We start from the raw sequence: 18,267 nt of genomic DNA, 5'->3' as shown, positions 1-18,267 counted from the left end.
GCATTCTTCCATCATCATAAACAGAGAGTTTAGGTTCTGGTTGGGTTGGCACGGTGGGGGAAACTTTCACGGAGTTGGGTTGTAGATTAGGTGAATACGCCGGGTATGTACTACAGGCACGGAGGTACCAGGTAGGCTTTCTGGTAGTTCTTTGGGTAACATGAGTCATCATTCATTTGCATCCTTATGTGTCGTATGTATCAAGCGAGTTACCTGCTGGGTATTTCTAACATCATCATGGGCACTCTATTGTACAATGACACCTCAATGGCACAGAAGCCTCCATCACATGTCATCGTTCATTATATTGTCTCATTCATCATATCAACTTGTCTGGGTATTAACAAGAACTATGACATTCAAAACCCCTACACACCATCCCCCCCCACGTCAACAACGCGCTTACTCCATGGGCTCCTCAGCAACGTAATGGAGGTACGCGCCGAGCAGCTTGATGCCCTCGATGTAGTTCCGCTTGTCGAGCTTCTCGTTGATGGAGTGGGCACCGTCTGTTGAGCTGCCCATGGGCAGGAGTAGCACATTCTTGCCAGTGGCCTTCTCGAAAGTGAGCGTGACGGGAATGCTGCCGCCTTCGCGAGTGAAGTCGGGCTTGACACCCCAGACACGCTCGATCGCCTTGGCAGCGGCAGTGAAGTTCCAGTGGTTGGGGCTGGCAACCCACCACATGCCCGTGTGCTGGGGATAGACCTTCATGGTATTCTTGGAACCGAGCGACTTGAAGACCGCCTCAACGTAGCGGGAGACAGCCTCGTTGGTCTTCTCAATGTCCATGTTGGGGACGGTACGGATCGAGAATTTGCCGATGACTTTAGCGGGGATGACTGTCTTCGCGCCGGCTCCGGAGAAAGCGCCCTCAATGCCATGGATGGACAGCGAGGGGAAGCGCCAGCGAGCCATCAACGTCTTCTTCTTGTCGTCATAGATCGTGGTCTTGCTGCCCAGCGACTCGTACAGCGTCTCCATGTTGAAGGAGATGTCGTCGTACAGACCCTCCTCCTCGGGTGTCACAGGAGCGACCTGCTCGTAAATACCAGGGATCTGGATCTTGCCGTTGGTGTCGACCAGCGAGGACAGGATGCGAACCAGGTCGGTCATGGGCTCCTCTACGGTGCCACCAAAGACACCACTGTGAAGATCAGCGCCAGGGCCCGAGATTTCGATGTTGTAGTAGTTGCAGCCACGTAGGCCGTAGGTCAGGCAAGGACGCTCAGTGCCAAGCCAGTAGTTATCGCTGATGCAGACGGCGTCGGTATCAGCGAAGAACTTCTTGGCCTCCTCGTAAATGAGGTCGTCCAGGCCCTCGGAGCCGTATTCCTCCATACCCTCGAAGCACATCAACAGGTTAACGGGGAAGTCGATGCCGGCGGCCTGGTGAGCCTGGATCGCGTTCAGCCAGCCTAGAACAGGACCTTTATCGTCGGTAGCGCCACGGCCGCACATGCGACCATCTGGCATCACAGTCAGCTCGAAGGGCTCAGTGTCCCAGCCGTCGCTCTTCTCGGCCGGCTGCACGTCGTAGTGGCCGTAGACGAGGATGGTGCGCTTGTTCTTGTCGTTGCCGTATCGGGCGAGGACGACGGGAGGGAGGTTGACATCGGAACCGGGCTGCCTCCCCAGTTCACGAAGTTCGACCTGAGCACCAAGCTTAATCAGCTCGGACTCGAGGAACTTGGCCATGCGGACGACATCAGGCCGGCGTGCGGGATCGGCCGAGATGGAAGGGATGGCAACGGCCTGGCGCAGCCTCTCGATAAAGGCATCGGCAAGGGCGTCAACCTGCTGGAAATAGCCGTTGAGCTGGGGAGCCATCTTGCGAGCTTGGTGAGCACGGATCGCGTCGGTCAGGTAGGGTTGTCGGGGATTGCTAAAAGTCGCGGGGCTGGTGTTGTTGTGAGAAGTTCGGCGTCGGGTGGGGATCTGCGATGGAAGGACGCGAGCAGCGGCGGCGGTGTTGATTGATCGGAGGGAGGAGAAGTTCGCAAAGAGGAATCCCCTTAGCGAACAATCAAGGCACCTTCCCGGGAAAAGGAGATGTGGTGGAATGGTGAGGGGCGTGCGGGGCATTCGGGAAGGTGTGCTGGAAGTTAAAGGGCACTAAGATCACTAATAGTTACCGTTCCTCTGCTTCTTTGGTTGGAAGGCAGGGAGCTCTGCGTGTTGCCGTTGGCTGTTTCACAACCGTTCGAGCTTCCGTCTTGGGATTCAGGGTTAGGGTTAACACGTGATTTCGCGGCTACCGTCGGCGATGAATTTTGGTGCTTGTTTACTTCAGCTCATCCCCCTGACAGGAACCAAAGGTCTCCAAATTTTTACAATTTGCCAGAATTATTTTTTTGTCGTCAAAGCCCAGTTCCCTCCAACTTCGAACATTTGGGATCAACAAGCAGTGGACATGCTTCGATGATGGCATGCACTGGCGACGATCTGGGAATCACTTCTCCATGCGATCGACTGCTTACAACGTTTTTGATGCGTGGGAATGGGGACACCACAATTTTGTCTCCATCCCCTTCCAGCCAGCCCGCTCGCGTCATCGCCAACTTTGTAGCCATATCCTCGCCTTCAGCATTTGCTTGCAGCTCAGCTCACCTGACATTTGATTCTGTTGCTTCTGCATAGGTAAGCAAAAGATGGGCCCCTCGCCTTTCGCTTGAATACCTTTGCAAAGTTGTGCGGCCTGGCCAATTTGCATCAGCCAAGCTAGAGCAGCCCTCTTGCCCTCTCCCTTCTTTCATCCATCACAACAGCTCTTATTATCCATGAGTTATTCTCACCTCTCATGCAAGAAAAGTTACAAATTGATTCGTCCCTCACTCGCATTAACAACTCTTATGTCCCATCAGTTTAACAATCATAACTCACAGGATACGAGACTTGTTCAATCCTTGCAATCCGCAGTCGATCCCCATTAAGTCCAATATGGCCTTGTGAGACGCCCTCCCTAATGGTGTATCAACCGCATCGAACCTGGATATGACTCGAGAGGATTCGAGCACCTAAGGGGAGCCCCAGAATCTTTTTCTCACAATGGCCGCGTTCACAAGCCCCTTTGTCACCGATGCCAAACCCGTATAGTTGCCTATCATCGTCCCTCACAATCCGTCAATGAGCGGCACAGCATTGTCTCCGGCAGTCATAAATTCGGTTTATAACACCTCCCTGATACTGAAAGTTCGGCATGGCGGCTGCTTAGGACACCTGGACCCAGCTAAAGTCGGTTATCGAGCCAGGCGGCTCATCCTAAGAGCTTAGAGCTGTGTTTGTCTCCTAGTGGGCCAGACTTCGTCATTGCTTATCGTTTCTAAACCTCCAAATGGAGTTTCGACAACGTTGGCCGTCGATATTTAGTTCCACGATAGGACCGGCGATCTCTCTCGGCGTCAAGTTTGACTCGTCTTCATGCCACTTCGTTCGCGCAAGGGGGCTCTCAGTTCTCGGGTCTACGGTGAAATCCCCCCTCGCCATCATGATGTTACGAACACCAGCTGCGGACTTTCCTTGAGAGCATTTACTGACGTGTTGAAACGCACGGGGTAAGCCCTCACGGGTGTTTTTTAGGCTGAAGGGTTTGTGTTTCTTAAGCTGGTTTCACTATGAGCACTGTGTCTTGAGGTGTGTTTACATTATATCCACTGCCCATCTGCAGTTCAGTTCCTCATGCCCGATTCAGCCGAGGTCATCACAGAAAACCGCCGCGATGTTGACTATCGCAAGAAAAGAGTGGCCACACTTTGTCGACAAAACACATCCGCATGCTATGTTTCAGTATCGACACACCGCCGGCTGAACTCTCCCACGCACACGCCAGTATTTTTAGCAGACATTTCACATTGCGGCTCACGCAATACGGGTTCAGCCCACATCACAAATGTCACCTTCTTCAAGAACGACCGCATCGCCAGTGCCAAGAAGAAGGAGTCCTAACTGTTGTGAACCTCGCGTAGCACGAGACACGGCTTACCAATCTCGATCAGGCAGTTGTTAGCAGGCTGTCAGGACTCCATGGCGCAAAGTTTCCCTCAACGGCTTCTGAAAATGGCTTTTCGCAATGTGAAATAACCCAGAGGGCGGGCTCAGGTCAACATTCTGGGAGGGGCGCGTGCGCGAATTCCGATGATGTTATCGGAGCCAAGCAGCGCCCACCACTCCACGGCCAGAGTGTTCCAGCAGACTCCAGTTGGGCCGTTTCCCGATGTGGAAGGCCGCGGCGATAAGGGGTAATAGCAGCAATGCAGTGACCCATTGGCCGATGCAACGGTGGGATAGCTGCTGTGGTGCTACTGCTGCTGTGTTCACCGCCTACCATATGTCCATTCTCATGACACCGGGCACCCGGGAATGTCAGAGAATCCGGGGAAGCACAGCATACAGTAGGGCCAGAAAGGTACCCATATGCAGGAACGGAGATGTTGGAGTTTGTGACGCTGTACCGCCTGGCTTGATGAGCCTTTGTTGTGCCTTTTGTCAGTACTTGAGTCGCTGGTAGCGAAGAAGCTAAACTCAACCAGCGTCTAGCCTGTATAATCAACATTATGCACTTGCGCTTGGCTTCCCATTGCTTGCAGCTAGGAAAACCCGGTTCTCCGGTTCGCAGATTAAAAAGCCCATATCTCAAGCCATTCATAGGTGAGGACAAACGCTCTACCTCGTCACCGTAACGCTGGCAGCGATCCGGCATGCCGTTGCCGTCATGATGCTTACATTCACCTAGTCCCCCAGACCAGCCCGAGCCCTCATTACCACCTGCCCAGCCTGTACATGGGCGGTCGGCCTCCACGGCCCCAGAGCCGCAAAGGCCCCATCCTGGCGGTCCCTTGGACCGCCTTAGGCCTAGCGCATCGGCACATTCTACTCTTTTCCCCCAAAGCCATGCTAGCTCTTCCCCACCATCCCCATTCCACGACTAGGAAACTCCCGAGGACAACGCTTTGCCTGCCGACCCTTGTGGACCAATGCAATTGTACGATTGAGGGCTGCCCCCTGGCGAAGTTACATTGAGATATGGCTTGCATGACCTACTGGTCCCAAACGAGCCATGTTTGTTGCTGTGTTTCACAAGCAACATCCTCTTTGTTTCTATCGCGTGAACCTTCCTGCCTACGGAGAGCACACGTGCAGTCCTCATGATTGGGTCGTTCGTGGGGCTGATGCTGGAATTGGCCATCAAATCGCCAGCGGCCCCTCCTAGATGTTTTCCACAATCCGCAGCGGGCAGTCAAATCAGCAGATTCACACGTGGGGTCTTGATCTCAATACCTGACTTTTCATGATACCTGGCCAGAACTGCTTCGAGAAAGGTATGTCCGAGACTTTCACTTCCTATGATATGAATATGACGATGGACAAAGCATTGCAGATGTCGATAAAGTACGTAATAATGAAGATACCGCGCTATCAACTCCTTAACATTGACCTGATCAACACAATCTCCGAGGCTCTCTTCTGCTGCTGCAAGGCTCTGGATCCATCTGGTCAAGAAAACAATCGTCTGAAGTTGAGCTATACCAACCATGTTCAAGGTACAGCGTTACGATTTCCAAGGATGGCTCCCAGCCAGTCCCAAACAATGGTCGCGAACTGTCAGCCACCAAGCTGAACTCAAACAGCCAAGACTTCCAGACTCAGACAATGGTTCTGTGCCGCATGAGTCGTTTACCAGCAATCCTTCATATCCAGGATCATCCTTCTTTGTCCTCATGGATGCTGTGCTATCCTATACCTCTGCGCCCTAACAGCTATCCAGCCTTAGCCCTGGAATTTTTTTTTCGTCTGTCTGCTGCCCACGCCGGACAAAGCAGAAAGCCCATGATCACCGCTGATGATGCAGATATGGATAACAGCTGTTAGTGGCGCTCACGGCTCAAACGGCGTGGGAATGCTGGGCTTGATACCCGCTCCGGTTATCAACTCCTCCTCTAGTCTCTCCTCTCCTTCCAGCTTAGACGCAGCCCCCTGAAATCTCGAGAAGGTGTGGCGTAAAGAGCGACCGGCACTTCATCGCGTTAAACCCGTTAAGTCAGGTAGCTGGCGTCCCGCAAGCGCGCGAGAGCTCTTGGCAGAGCTTGTGTCGGTGGGCGAGAGCTCCCACCCCACTGAGTCTAGCTCCAAGATCTGCCCACTCTCCAGCCATCTACGCGGATCGCTCGGGAACACCCGCACGCTCGCTGCAGACCACTGGAGCCCCAAGATGGCCCACGGTTAAGGAACCGAACCGGGAAGGTGTGTCTCCTCATATCTTTTGGCCTGCCGTTTTGTTCGACTCAGCCCGCAGTGGGCGCCGTGGGCGCCGTGGGCATTAAGACGCCCTCAGTAATGTCGAACGGTTTCCTCCTATCCTCCAGTGACTCCAGCCGGTTGGGCAACGGCCAGGATGGTGCCTGTCTGCTGCTGTCTGGCACCCCCGGTACTGGAGGCACAACGACAAAAGCGGCAGGTCAACAACGATGTTGAAGACATGTGTGTTGATGGCGCACGGCGTGAAGTTGTAATGCATCAAGCTCAACCAGAGTATGCTCGAAGATAAATATCAACTGTGCTCCCCGTCGTCCAACGGCTTGGAACTTGTCTCAGCACCAGCGACGACAACAACATCGACAGCAGCCAAACATCCCATCTCTTCGGTTCCAGTCTAGGTTCTGCATCCTCCCGATCCACGCCGACACAATGCACTTCTCGACTGCTCTACTTGCCACTCTCCTCCCGGCTGTTCTGGCCGCTCCTGCTCCGGCTGGTCCTATCGACAGGCGCGCCCCTATCCTCGAGGCCCGCGCCGGTGAGGTCATCCCTGGAAAGTACATTATCAAGCTGAAGGAGGGCTACTCCGATGATACCCTGGAAAAGGTTCTCTCCAGGGTCGGCATCAAGGGCAAGACCGACCACATCTACAAGATGCGCCGGTTCAAGGGTTTCGCCGGCAAGCTCGACGACAAGGTCCTTGATGCCGTTCGCTCTCTCCCTGAGGTAGGTGCTCAAGCTCCTGGATGCGGCCTTTTTCCTGACATTTGCACAGGTCGAGTACGTCGAGCAGGAGGCCGTCTACACCATCAATGCATACGTCTCCCAGACCAACGCCCCGTGGGGTATCGCCCGGATTTCTCAAAAGACCTCTGGAAAGACCACCTATGTCTATGACAACAGCGCTGGTGCGGGTACTTGCGCGTACGTGATTGACACTGGTATCTACACCTCTCACTCTGTAGGTGACTTCATGCCCTCGGCCTTGCCTTACCCGAGAGAGTAAGAAGGCACGTGCTAACTTTCCTAGGATTTCGGTGGCCGTGCTACTTTCGCCGCCAACTACGTTGACAACTCTAACACAGACGGCAACGGCCACGGTACCCACGTCGCTGGCACCATCGGTGGTACTACCTATGGTGTTGCCAAGAAGACCAAGCTCTACGCCGTCAAGGTCCTCAACGCCAGCGGCTCTGGCTCGACTTCTGGCGTCGTTGCTGGCATCAACTTCGTCGCCAGCGACCACGTGAACCGTAACTGCCCCAACGGCACTGTTGCTAACATGTCCCTGGGTGGCAGCTACTCTGCCTCCATCAACAACGCTGCCAACGCCCTTGTCGATGCTGGTGTCTTCCTGGCCGTCGCCGCCGGTAACGACAACGCCAACGCTGCCAACTACTCGCCCGCCTCTGCCGCCAAGGCTTGCACTGTTGCCGCCACCGACAGCAGCGACAGGAAGGCCAGTTACTCCAACTATGGCAGCGTCGTCGATGTCCTGGCTCCTGGCTCCAACATTCTTAGCACCTGGATCGGCAGCACCACTGCTAAGGTAAGCCTGGTCACCGTAACATCCTAGCTACCAGCTCCACGTGATGGCTAACATTGCATAAAGAACACCATCTCCGGCACCTCCATGGCCAGCCCCCACGTTGCTGGTCTCGGCGCTTATATCATGGGTCTCAAGGGCAAGATGGGCGGTGAGGCGCTCTGCACCTACATCAAGAACACTGCTCTCTCTGGTGTCATCAGCGGCTTCCCCAGCAGCACCACCAACAAGTTTGCTTTCAATGGCAACCCCAACGCCTCCTAAACGGCTGAAACTCCTACCGCATCCGAGTCAGTTATTCACGCAGCAAAGGATTGCGTCAATAACCTACCAGCACGCACGCCTTCCTCTTTGACGCTGGCAGTTGGGCTGCGTCAGTAACCAGAGGAGTCTGGACCAGACTTAAAGAATGGATGGCGTCATCCAATAGACGAGGGAATCAGAAAAGATTGTGATGGGATAAGACTGGGAGAGGAATGCAGCCCAAAATCACATCTCCACCTTCATGTCCATAGCTTTTGTTATTTTGTGTATGCAGACTTTTATCATAAAGTTCCTTTGAGGCAGATGGGGTGGCCAACCATCGCCTTCTTTCATAGAGGAACGAAATGATGAGGTAATTTCTGTTCTTCCATACACATCTCGAGTGTATTTGCAAGTGGCCTGAAGTGTCATATGAACCCTCTTGAGGACTTCCTCTCCATGTCCCAATGCATAGTTCCTTAAGCCACGAGTCCTCAAGGCTTAAGAGCAATGCTGGCATGACTAGTCTTTGTTTAACGATAAACAATTAACCAGAGATAAGCCTTGCGCATTGGAATTGTCTTTCTCTGTGGTTGTCGAAGCTATGATGGTGAGAGAGCTTGAGGAGAAAAGGGGGGTCTTGCTGGCGAACAGCTTGACTCCACTTGCCCCTGAATCTTAAGGGTGGAACCGGTCGAAAAATAAATTCAATCCCAGGTCTGCATTTTGGTTTCCTCAGGATTGAGGAAAAAATCACAAAAACCTAGCCACAATCGTAGTGTGCAGTGCTGAATGTCGACGTGGGCCCGATTCGAACGGGCGCTCCCGAAGGAACAAGATTTCTAGTCTTGCGCATTAGACCACTCTGCCACCACGCCTTCCGCTTCGCCACATTCAAATAAGGCAGTTGTAGGTACATGCGACGGGTCTTGCGTTGAGCATTTGCAAAAACCCAACTTGCGACGACGAGAAGTCACATGTTATCAGCTGATTTGACATATTTCTGGTACTTGTAATTGCACCAAGCTATATACAAGTCTCTAGGAGTTGGTTACTAACTGATGGCAAGGTTGAACTAGATTGCATAATCTCAAGCCCTGTTACAGTGCTAGTTGTCAAGGACTGTATCAATGGCCGAAGGTTCTGATAATGGTAAGTCCAGGAGACTAAACCTCAAGGAAATCGCAAAGAAAATCTTCAACTTAAACGGATCTACAGTAATAGGGTAACTAACTCGTATCCAAAACGCTGTCTTGAGCTATTAGTAAGTTGCATCCCTCATTACGGAAAACGATCCGCGCCTTGCATGGTCACAAATTTGAGACTGACAGATTGGGATTGGATTGGATCTATTTTTCGACCAGTTCCACCGTTGAGGATGCTAGGTCGTGCCCACGACGACAGCGAGCAAGAGCTATCTAACTAGATGTCGAGTAATATAATGATGCCTTCATTTGCAGGAACGGGGTTGCACAACTTCTTGCATGCGATATGAGCTGTCTGACATCAATTGTCTGAGATTACACAGGTTTCCAAGAATCTAGGACAATAAACCAAGAGAAACAGACTCAGAACGTAGTTCAGTAAGTGCTGTGTCAATTCAGGGTATCACAGCACACTGTAGGTATATACACTGCCGAGAGCCGACACTGCGCTTTCCTTAGGACCATAATGATACGTCATTCCTTGATCCAATTATCATGTTAGGTGCTTAGCAAGCGGCTGTCTGAATGTTATAGACAGTGGTGCACCCAATCTTCTGGCACGAATCGCTCTGGCTGCAAGGGAACGACACTGTCGCTGTCGGCAGCGCCGCACACCCGCACGGCCTAGTCACGGTCTGCGTGGTAGTGCACTGGGGCACAAAGCAGGTGGCGCAGGCGGTCGCGGTGCGGGTCAGGGTCGGGCAGGAGGCTGCGCGGGTTGTGGACGACGGGCAGGTTGTGACTGTAGACAGGCTAACGCTGGTGATAGTGCTGTAGCTTACGGAGGTGGTTGTGCGAGTGGAAGTGACTGTGCGCGTCGCAGTTGCGGTCCTGGTGGCTGTCGACGTCTTCGTCGTAGTCACTGTAGCCGTAACGGTCTCGTGGCGGATGTAGCTCTCCGTTGTGGTAGTCGTTTCGGTCGTCGTGCTGACCTCCGTGGTGGTGACAGTCTCGGTCACGGTTTGAGTAGGCAAGACGCTCGTGCGACCAGTGCGGATGGTTGACGGGGTCAGGGTGATCTGACCCAGGACGATGCTGTGGGAAGGATGGTTAATTGGTGTGACTTGTGTCGTGGGACCAAGTACAAACGCAGAGGGAGTCTTACTTGGCTAGAAGTGCAAGGAGAAGAACCGCGCGCATTTTGAATGAGTTTTCTCCAACCGCAGTGAAGTTATGCCCGGAGTTCACGACAAGTCAGTTTGCAGCTTGGCTTATGGTTAACTTTCAGGCCTTGAAAAGTCAAGTCATGTTGTGAAAAGCTCAAGGTTCTTATATAGCAATATCCAGAATACCCGGATCTGTCAACTCGTGGAAGAGAGGAAGTCAAGACCATCTTGGCATCGCAATTGCTGGCCAGTCTGTATATTGATGTGGTATATTCCGGAACTTCCAGATTGGGAGCATGTAACGGGATCGCGAGGAGCTGAACGCAGTGTTGTCGCCACTGCACCATTGTATCCTGGCTCTTGGGAGAGTTCCGTTGCCTTCGTGGCCCCTTCGCCGCATTTCGTAGTCTATGCTTGCAGCTGTGCGTCGCTGAAAGTCACAAGAGGTAGTCATGGACCAGAAGCTTTAGTGCGTGGATGATGCAGCAGTATGTATATTGATGTTGCAATATGGTCCTGGCTGGGGTATCATCTTCCGCGACGTTAATTTTGCCGCGAACACTGACGTGCCACTTCTCGGGGCAGTTTAATCTATCCGGTACTATAAATAACAAAACGCATGTAAACGTTCCAAGTATTTTCCTTGTATGGAAGGGCCCGAAAAAGCTTCCGAATATTTCGTTGTTAAACCATGGATGAGCGTCGAGGAGGACCAGGTCGGCAACGCGGAGTATCGACTTATTGATGCTATTTCTGGAGAGTTTCTGCCAACTATGGCCGATTTTTGCGTGATGCAACCATGTCGACTAGCAATGTTGAATGATACTAACCAAGCCCCTGTCAGATAGTCAACCAGTCTCTATTCTCCTCTAAGATGGAGCATTTAGAACCTCACAAGTTATTGATCTGCCCTCCACGATCCTTAGTTCGAGCAGTCTAACCCGAACTATGTCCGGTGAGCCCTGAGCTCCATGAGCGAAAATGAGTGGAAGATATGTGAAATGTGTTACAATCGTCACACCGTCTGGTTCCTCCTTCTGCAACAAGCTAACGATAAGAAGTAGGGAAAGAGGAGTCTTGTCATGCGAGTCATTTGGCAGATCCCAGAAGATGCGGACTGCTGTATCCCTGTATGATTGAAGCTTTCCCAAGGTGCATGCTCTACTGACTAAAGAGAGGACTCAAGCTCCACAAAGTCATCTCAAATTGCCCATGGGGGAGAAGCTGGCTAAGTTGCACCCAGCATCAATGAACCTAGCGTGCTTTGCAACCGTAGTGAACCACCAGTAGTCCAAGAATGGAAAGAACGGCCTGCCAACCTGTCAATCGGTTGAGCGATGTCCAAGACCAACTCAGTAAGTGCCGGAAATCCGATCCCTAGGAGAAAATATCACTCACAACTCCAGCATGGAGATACCAGCAAAAATCCAAAAGAAGGTTTTCTCTCCATAAGACAGCAAGGTAATCCTAACCAGTCTTTTCCTGGAAGTTATCGGCCACTCCCGATGTAGCAGGTAGCTTATCCGACTTGACATTCATCTCTAGTGGTGAATACTGAGCTACCACTTTTCTCCAGAGCCATTCTGTGTGCAACAGATCAGGGGCACCAGTGCTCTGAACCTCGAGGACTTGCGTCCACTCTTAAGACTCAAGAGATTTCTTTGTCTGATAGAGCGGAACCAATGATCCAATGTTGATCTCTGGCGTACAGCACTGACAGGCGGGATCCTCAAGGCCGTCCTAAAGCAGTTTCTTGCCAAATGTAGCATTCTTGTAGCAAAGATTTACTCCTGGTACGTCCAGCCGCGGGAAAGTGAAGGATATCTGGTCACAGTTGTCGATCCTTCCCTTGCCGACCAGGGAAAATGCATCACGTCTCACGAAATACGCCGGTAAACAGAAAATCAGACCAAGTTTGTCACACGGACACGGCAGTACAAGGAAAAGGTGTACCCTACTGCCAACACGAGGGACAGAGATAGAATGATTGTGGACAACACAAATACGTGGTTGATTCCGGAAGATATATGAAGCCACGACCAAACGAGCCAGATAGCCGAGGCAGGAGGACGAGACCTTTGAAAAGCCTGAAAGGCCGAGACACCCACAAGGGCAAGAGGATTCCATAAAGGAAGCTGCCCGGACACGATGGACTTCTCTTGGTTTTCCTCTCCCTAACCCAAAGACACTGAGAACCAAGAAAGATTATTGCGCGTATCAATTGACTTTGCTGTGCAACCCACATCGCCAGTGGCTATCATCTGACCCATTTGACACTGTCGATTCCTGCCTACACTAGACCAAGTCCCCCGTTACAGTCCCAGGGTGGGCGGCGCATGTTGAAGTCTCCGACGACTGTTGCCCGTTGTGTGAGGCGCAGCGATTTCAGCCGGGTCCAGGCCTGGAGGGCTCTGTCTAATCTTGGGTGCAGGTAAACCTTAATGATAGTGACTGCCTGAAGAGAAATACCGATGGAGTATTCTGAGGGGAAAATCTGGTTGCCTGTGAATCAACGGTCAAGGTATGGCCACGCGGGCGTTTTCACCATCGAGGGCTATTGTAGCAAAGCCGGGGTGACGACGAATTCTTCTAAAAGTTAAGGCAGTTCCTGGATGCAGACGACCTGGCACTTCCTTCTTGCTGCTAATTCTAACACTCCATCTGTGTTCGCGATGGAGCGTTGGACGTTGGCCGAGATGACCTTCAGGGAGGGTAGCATATGTCTAATGCCTCACGACGATGGTGTCTCCGACAGGTCCTCTGCGGATATGTTGGCGCTCGTCAAGGATGGCACTGTCTTCAGGAGAATCTCGGGAGAGCAAGTACCATCGGGGTAGTCATATGTCGATACTGGAGCCCTGCCAGAGGTACGGGGGTCAGTGAGGTTCCTGGCGTCATGCTCGACGTTCGTGATGATTGCTTGAGCCTCCATCATAGCCTCAGGTGGTTGGTGCAATGGCCAGCTTGGCAGGGTTTCTGTGTCCATGGACTCAGAGAGGGCGGTGGTGGGCTGAGATAATTCCTGGGAGTCGCGGTCTGCGTCTAACTTCCTAAGTATGGACCGGTAAGCACCACGGCCCTCCCTTCTAATTGAGGTACGTTGCTCCTTGGTGGGCTTTGTGACTTTGCCTTGCGAGACCTTCGGTTTGGTAGGGCAGTCTTGGCAGCCGGAGTCGCGGGGCTCATATAGTTCGGGCACTGCGGGATGGGTCTGCGTTGTCAGTGGCCTCTAGGACAACCGCAGGCCGCGCAAACTGGGTTATAGCGGCACTTGGCGTCGTGATGAAAGCTGAAACATTTAGAGCAGGTGTAATACGTGGTCTATGTGGGAGAAACTTAGACGGGTCGAAACCACCGAAGACTGAGATTGGGGGAGCCTTATGCTTGAGAATGAACAGGTAGGACGCTGGTGTACTGAGAGGATGCACCTGAGCTTTCTGCTTTGTGATCACTTCAACTTCCTCCGCTATGAGGGGATCGGTTGAGCGGTCGCTGCCGCCGCAGGCCCTGATGGATTCCGGGACATTTGTGAGAATGTAGACGTGAGTACCGTTTCGGGCTTGATGAGGTTGTGGGCCGCAGCTTCTGAGCGAGCTGCTCCCTGAGGGAGATCTTTGATAGTTCGATGCAAAATTCGGATTTAACGGGGTAGATTCTGGAGATGTCCACACGCGGGAACCCGATTTTCTCGACGAGAAGGGTCATGACACCAGCGGAGTCGCTAACCGCCAGTCTGGGTGGTTACGGTCCAACATGAGGAAAGCCCGGCGGCTGGGGGCTTCAGCCTGTCGTTTGTGAGTGGTGGGATCAGATGCTTTTGAGAAGTCCGGAGGGCCAATCCGCTTGGTTGAGGAGTTGGAGCTAATGATTGCTCGTTCTTTGAGTACCTGTGCATCGGTGATGAGAAAGTGACTGCTCGGGATAACCACTTCAGATTGGTCTATCCCACTAGCTCTTCCTCTGATTGGTCAGTTCCGATAATCCGAAGAGGGAAAGGTTGGCTGACCGAGGTAGGTCTGCGGTGACCACACCGGTCACTTGCAGCTAACAGCATGTCTCGAACCCATCTTAAGGGTTCTGTCTGGATCATCACATCACAGGATTTTTCAGCCCGCAATACATTAGCTATTTGCCAAAGCCGATGACTACAGCGTCGAACAATCTGTATAAGACCTTCTGTCTTTCAGATTCTATAGCCTAATCACAACCTTCAAGGCTATCTCACGACACCATGGAATCACACAACTTGCATTGTATTTCATCGAGATTTCAGCATAGCTCACTGGGAACTTACTCCCAATTCACGCTTCGCTCAGAGCTTGCTTTGTTTAGGAGGATGGAATGATATCCGTCAAACAATTAGGCAAAAATGAGGCAATATCTAACTTCGAACGATTCAGCTTACAAAATTTTCCGAGACTGTTCCTAAGGTTTCCATTGAGAGAAATAAGATATGATCTACTATCCGAACATCTTAAAAACTTGACAACAACTGGGACAGTCAAAAGTTGAAAAGTAAAGTGCAACGCGGATCTCTATGCAAAAAAGGACTGATTTTAAATCTCAGATAGCTTAGGAATATCGGGAAGAATGCCACCAAATCAAGATTTGTCCCAACTATTTTATTGATCAAAGTCGCCCATCACATAACAGAGTTTTAACAACCTCGGTATGCCCATTCCATGCAGCCCGACTCAGAGGCGTTCGGCCTTCCTTGTCTTGCCGGTCTGGGTCAACTCGCCCATAACAAAGTTTTGATAACCTCCGTTTGTCCATTTCCTGCAGCCCAACCCAGAGGCGTTCGGCCTTCCTTGTCTTGCCGGCCTGGGTCAATGTCCTGGGCCTGCATAAGGGGTAGCTTAACTAGATCGTTGAGCCCATAGGCAGCAGCTAGGTGAAACGCATTTTGAGATGGTCTCAAATACTCCGAACTCAAATTCTGATCATCAAGGAGCCAAGGACGCTCTCTGATCTTGAAAAAAATATCACTCAGTTGTACCACCATACTGACCCACTCCGGATTTATCAAGTCAAGCAGCTGAGGAGTGCAGAAGGAACCAACAGATGTATGATATCCCCAGTAGTCAACAGCGTAGGTGAAGAGAGGTTTCTCAAGTCGTTCACGCCCCTCCTCATGTGTCTTGACTGGGCCACCTGAAAAGTCCTCAAACGAAAGGTATGATACGCATGTATTTGCGATATCGCGGTGGGCGTTCGGAAACCACCGAGTTAAAGCATCTTGGAAATATTCCTGAACTGTGTAGTGAGCAAGTCGAATGACTTCGCTTTCTTTGTCGATGACAACGAGTCCACAACATGCCGAAAGTATGTCTTCGGCATCAGGAATTGCGGTTTCGTCAAGCTTGTTCAAACTGTTTTTGGCAGCCCACGCATACTGAACCTCTATCATTTTGAGAGAACGTTTGGCGCAGATGATCCAGAATAATACATGGTTGGCAAGCTCTCTGTGATCAGCTGGTTCCTCATTGATTCGCTCCATTGCGTCGTCATATGCCTAGTGCAATAAGACAAGTTTTGGCTCCTTTCCTGGAGAGTCGTTGCGAAGCTTGTTCAGTGTCTCACGAATGTGCTTTGCGCTAGGTTTATTCTTCAAGGACTCAAAGAAGAGGTGGGCAAGCAGGAACCTGATTTTGCAAGTGAGCATATGCTCAATTGAATCAATAACCCATGCTATATGGAAAACTATGACTTACATGCCATCTGCGACATCGGCAATGTAACTAATTATTTCATGTTGGAGGTCTGGGTACTTTGAAACAGCGCGCCAATTGGATATCTGATTGCGCATATATATCTCGATGTCGTCCCTTCGGATTACGATTTCAAGGCGCGAATGTCCATCAAAGGCTTTCAAAATATCAGGTACAGGCCAGGATGTAGCCAGGAGGTTGACGTTAGTTTCCTTCGATTGAAGGCACAGTAATACTTTGATGAATTTGAAACGAACATTGTCGCTCATTTGACAATCGTCCAGTGCATCAATAATACCAAAGACCCCATCCTTGTATAGTGCAGCAACAGCATGGAACATCTCATCAAGATCGCTCAACGATGGCTGTGACTTATACTTTTTATGTCGAGTATAGGCATCCATGACTGTAGGTGGTGGTGGGAACTTGTTGCTGAGCAGTTACTTTACGAGGTTGACAATGAGCTGCTCCACGGTTTGGTAATCTACACGCCGGAAATTACAGTATAGGTATGCAATGCCGATGTCACGGCCTCCCGAAATCCTCTGGAGATGATCGATGATGATTGATACAAGGATAGTCTTCCCAGCACCAGGTATGCCGGGACAGAAGAGAGCCACTGGCTTTGTTGATAACCTAGTAGCTTTGTTAGCTTAGAAAAAAAGGAATAGGATATGGTTGAAGAAAACAAGGACCATACCATTCCCGAAACTGAGGAGATTCCAGGAATCACTGCCCTGTGCCTTCTTGTCATTGGCGAAGGAAACCAGCTTGTTGGATAGAATAGTCCACTGAAGCCAGTGAGAACAGCCAGTCGAGGATTTTTTGCATCTTTTTGATCTTTTGGAATTTATGTCAGCTCAAAAACGGCCACAAGGCGATTACTCGCAAAAAAGCTAGATCAAGGTTCGGACAAACCTTCTTGGTGGAGTTTTATAACACCAAAATTCTGCGCCACCTGGATACCAGGACCGTTTAGGTCTCCAAAGTGCGGCATCGCATACCTATACTGTAACTTCCGGCGCGTAGACGACCAAACCGTGGAGCAACTGATTGTCAACCTCGTAAAACAACTGCTCAGCAACAAGATTCCGCTGCCATCAGCAGTTATGGATATATATGCGCAACACAAAAAGCATAGGTCGCAGCCATTGTTGAGCGATCTTGAAGATATGTTCTATACTTCTGCCGCACTGTACAAGGATGGAGTCTTCGTTATTGTTGATGCGCTAGACCAGTGCCAAATGAGCGGCAACGTTCGTTCCAAATTCATTATAGCATTACTGCGCCTTCAATCAAAGGAAAGTAATGTCAACCTCCTGGCTACATCTCGCCCTTTCCTGATATTGTGGAAGCCTTTAATGGACACTCCTGCCTCGAGATCCTAGCCCGAAGGGACGACATCGAGAAATATATGCGCAATCAGATGCCAAATTGGCGCGCTGTCTCAAAGTATCCGGACCTTCAATATGAGATTATTAGTTGCATTGCCAGTGTCGTAGATGGCATGTAAGCTATAATGTTCATATACCATAGGTTATCAATTCAATTGAGTATATGCTCACTTGCAAAATCAAGCGTATAACGATGCAATGGAGCGAATCAATGGGCAACTGGATGATCACAAGGAGCTTGCCAACCATGTTTTTTCTTGGATCATCTGCGCCAAACGTCAGCTGACAGCGAGAGAAGTTCAGTATGCATGGGCTGTCAGGGATAGTGAGGACGAAATTGATCGCGATTCCTGATGCCGAAGATATGCTTTCGGTATGTTGCAGGCTCGTTGTCATCGACAAAGAAAGCGAAATCATTCGACTTGCCCACTATACGGTTCAGGAATAATTCGAGGATACATTGACTCGGTGGTTTTCACATGCCCACCGCTCAGGAGCGGTTATCCTGAGCAGTCACCCAACACCGGCCGTCCGGCTCCCCGACTCAACCATGGCGCCAGCCAGCGCCAGCTTCCTCTCGGCCCTACGAAAGGCCAGGGACGTCAAAGTCAAAGAACTTAATGCCCTCGTCTCTGTCGTTGAAAAACTCTATGCAGCGATCGAGAACGTTAGGGTTAGGGTTAGGGTTAGGGTTAGGGTTAGGGTTAGGGTTAGGGTTAGGGTTAGGGTTAGGGTTAGGGTTAGGGTTAGGGTTAGGGTTAGGGTTAGGGTTAGGGTTAGGGTTAGGGTTAGGGTTAGGGTTAGGGT

At 51.1% G+C, this 18,267-nt stretch overlaps 5 protein-coding genes and 1 non-coding gene across 6 annotated transcripts; 2 read left to right on the top strand and 4 right to left on the bottom strand.

Moving 5' to 3' along the window:
- Positions 1–402: 402 nt before the first annotated feature.
- Positions 403–2,085, bottom strand: CTHT_0040340 (glutamate carboxypeptidase-like protein; the record flags this gene model as incomplete). Its single annotated transcript, XM_006694380.1, has 1 exon — positions 403–2,085. One exon carries the CDS (start codon positions 2,083–2,085, stop codon positions 403–405), a length of 1,683 nt encoding a protein of 560 aa, XP_006694443.1.
- Positions 2,086–6,684: 4,599 nt separating this feature from the next.
- On the top strand, positions 6,685–8,065 carry CTHT_0040330 (alkaline protease-like protein; the record flags this gene model as incomplete). Its single annotated transcript, XM_006694379.1, has 4 exons — positions 6,685–6,981; positions 7,031–7,216; positions 7,286–7,804; positions 7,868–8,065. 4 exons carry the CDS (start codon positions 6,685–6,687, stop codon positions 8,063–8,065), a joined length of 1,200 nt encoding a protein of 399 aa, XP_006694442.1.
- Positions 8,066–8,840: 775 nt separating this feature from the next.
- On the bottom strand, positions 8,841–8,922 carry CTHT_0040320. Its single transcript has one exon. It is a non-coding gene; the product is annotated as a tRNA-Ser (tRNA).
- An 833-nt stretch (positions 8,923–9,755) lies between these two features.
- Positions 9,756–10,389, bottom strand: CTHT_0040310 (uncharacterized protein; the record flags this gene model as incomplete). Its single annotated transcript, XM_006694378.1, has 2 exons — positions 9,756–10,284; positions 10,355–10,389. The coding sequence occupies 2 exons, from the start codon at positions 10,387–10,389 to the stop codon at positions 9,756–9,758; spliced, it is 564 nt and encodes a 187-aa protein (XP_006694441.1).
- Positions 10,390–13,086: 2,697 nt separating this feature from the next.
- CTHT_0040300 (uncharacterized protein) lies at positions 13,087–14,060 on the bottom strand (the record flags this gene model as incomplete). Its single annotated transcript, XM_006694377.1, has 3 exons — positions 13,087–13,553; positions 13,672–13,967; positions 14,035–14,060. The coding sequence occupies 3 exons, from the start codon at positions 14,058–14,060 to the stop codon at positions 13,087–13,089; spliced, it is 789 nt and encodes a 262-aa protein (XP_006694440.1).
- Positions 14,061–18,010: 3,950 nt separating this feature from the next.
- Positions 18,011–18,259, top strand: CTHT_0040290 (uncharacterized protein; the record flags this gene model as incomplete). Its single annotated transcript, XM_006694376.1, has 1 exon — positions 18,011–18,259. A coding segment is annotated over one exon (249 nt), but the record flags the coding sequence as incomplete, so codon positions are not given.
- Between the last annotated feature and the right edge of the window lie 8 nt (positions 18,260–18,267).

The sequence above is a fragment of the Thermochaetoides thermophila genome (assembly GCF_000221225.1).
Source record: "Thermochaetoides thermophila DSM 1495 unplaced genomic scaffold scf7180000011818, whole genome shotgun sequence".
NCBI lineage: Eukaryota > Fungi > Ascomycota > Sordariomycetes > Sordariales > Chaetomiaceae > Thermochaetoides > Thermochaetoides thermophila.
Note: the sequence above shows the minus strand (reverse complement) of the source record. Positions and strands in the feature narration are given on the sequence as shown.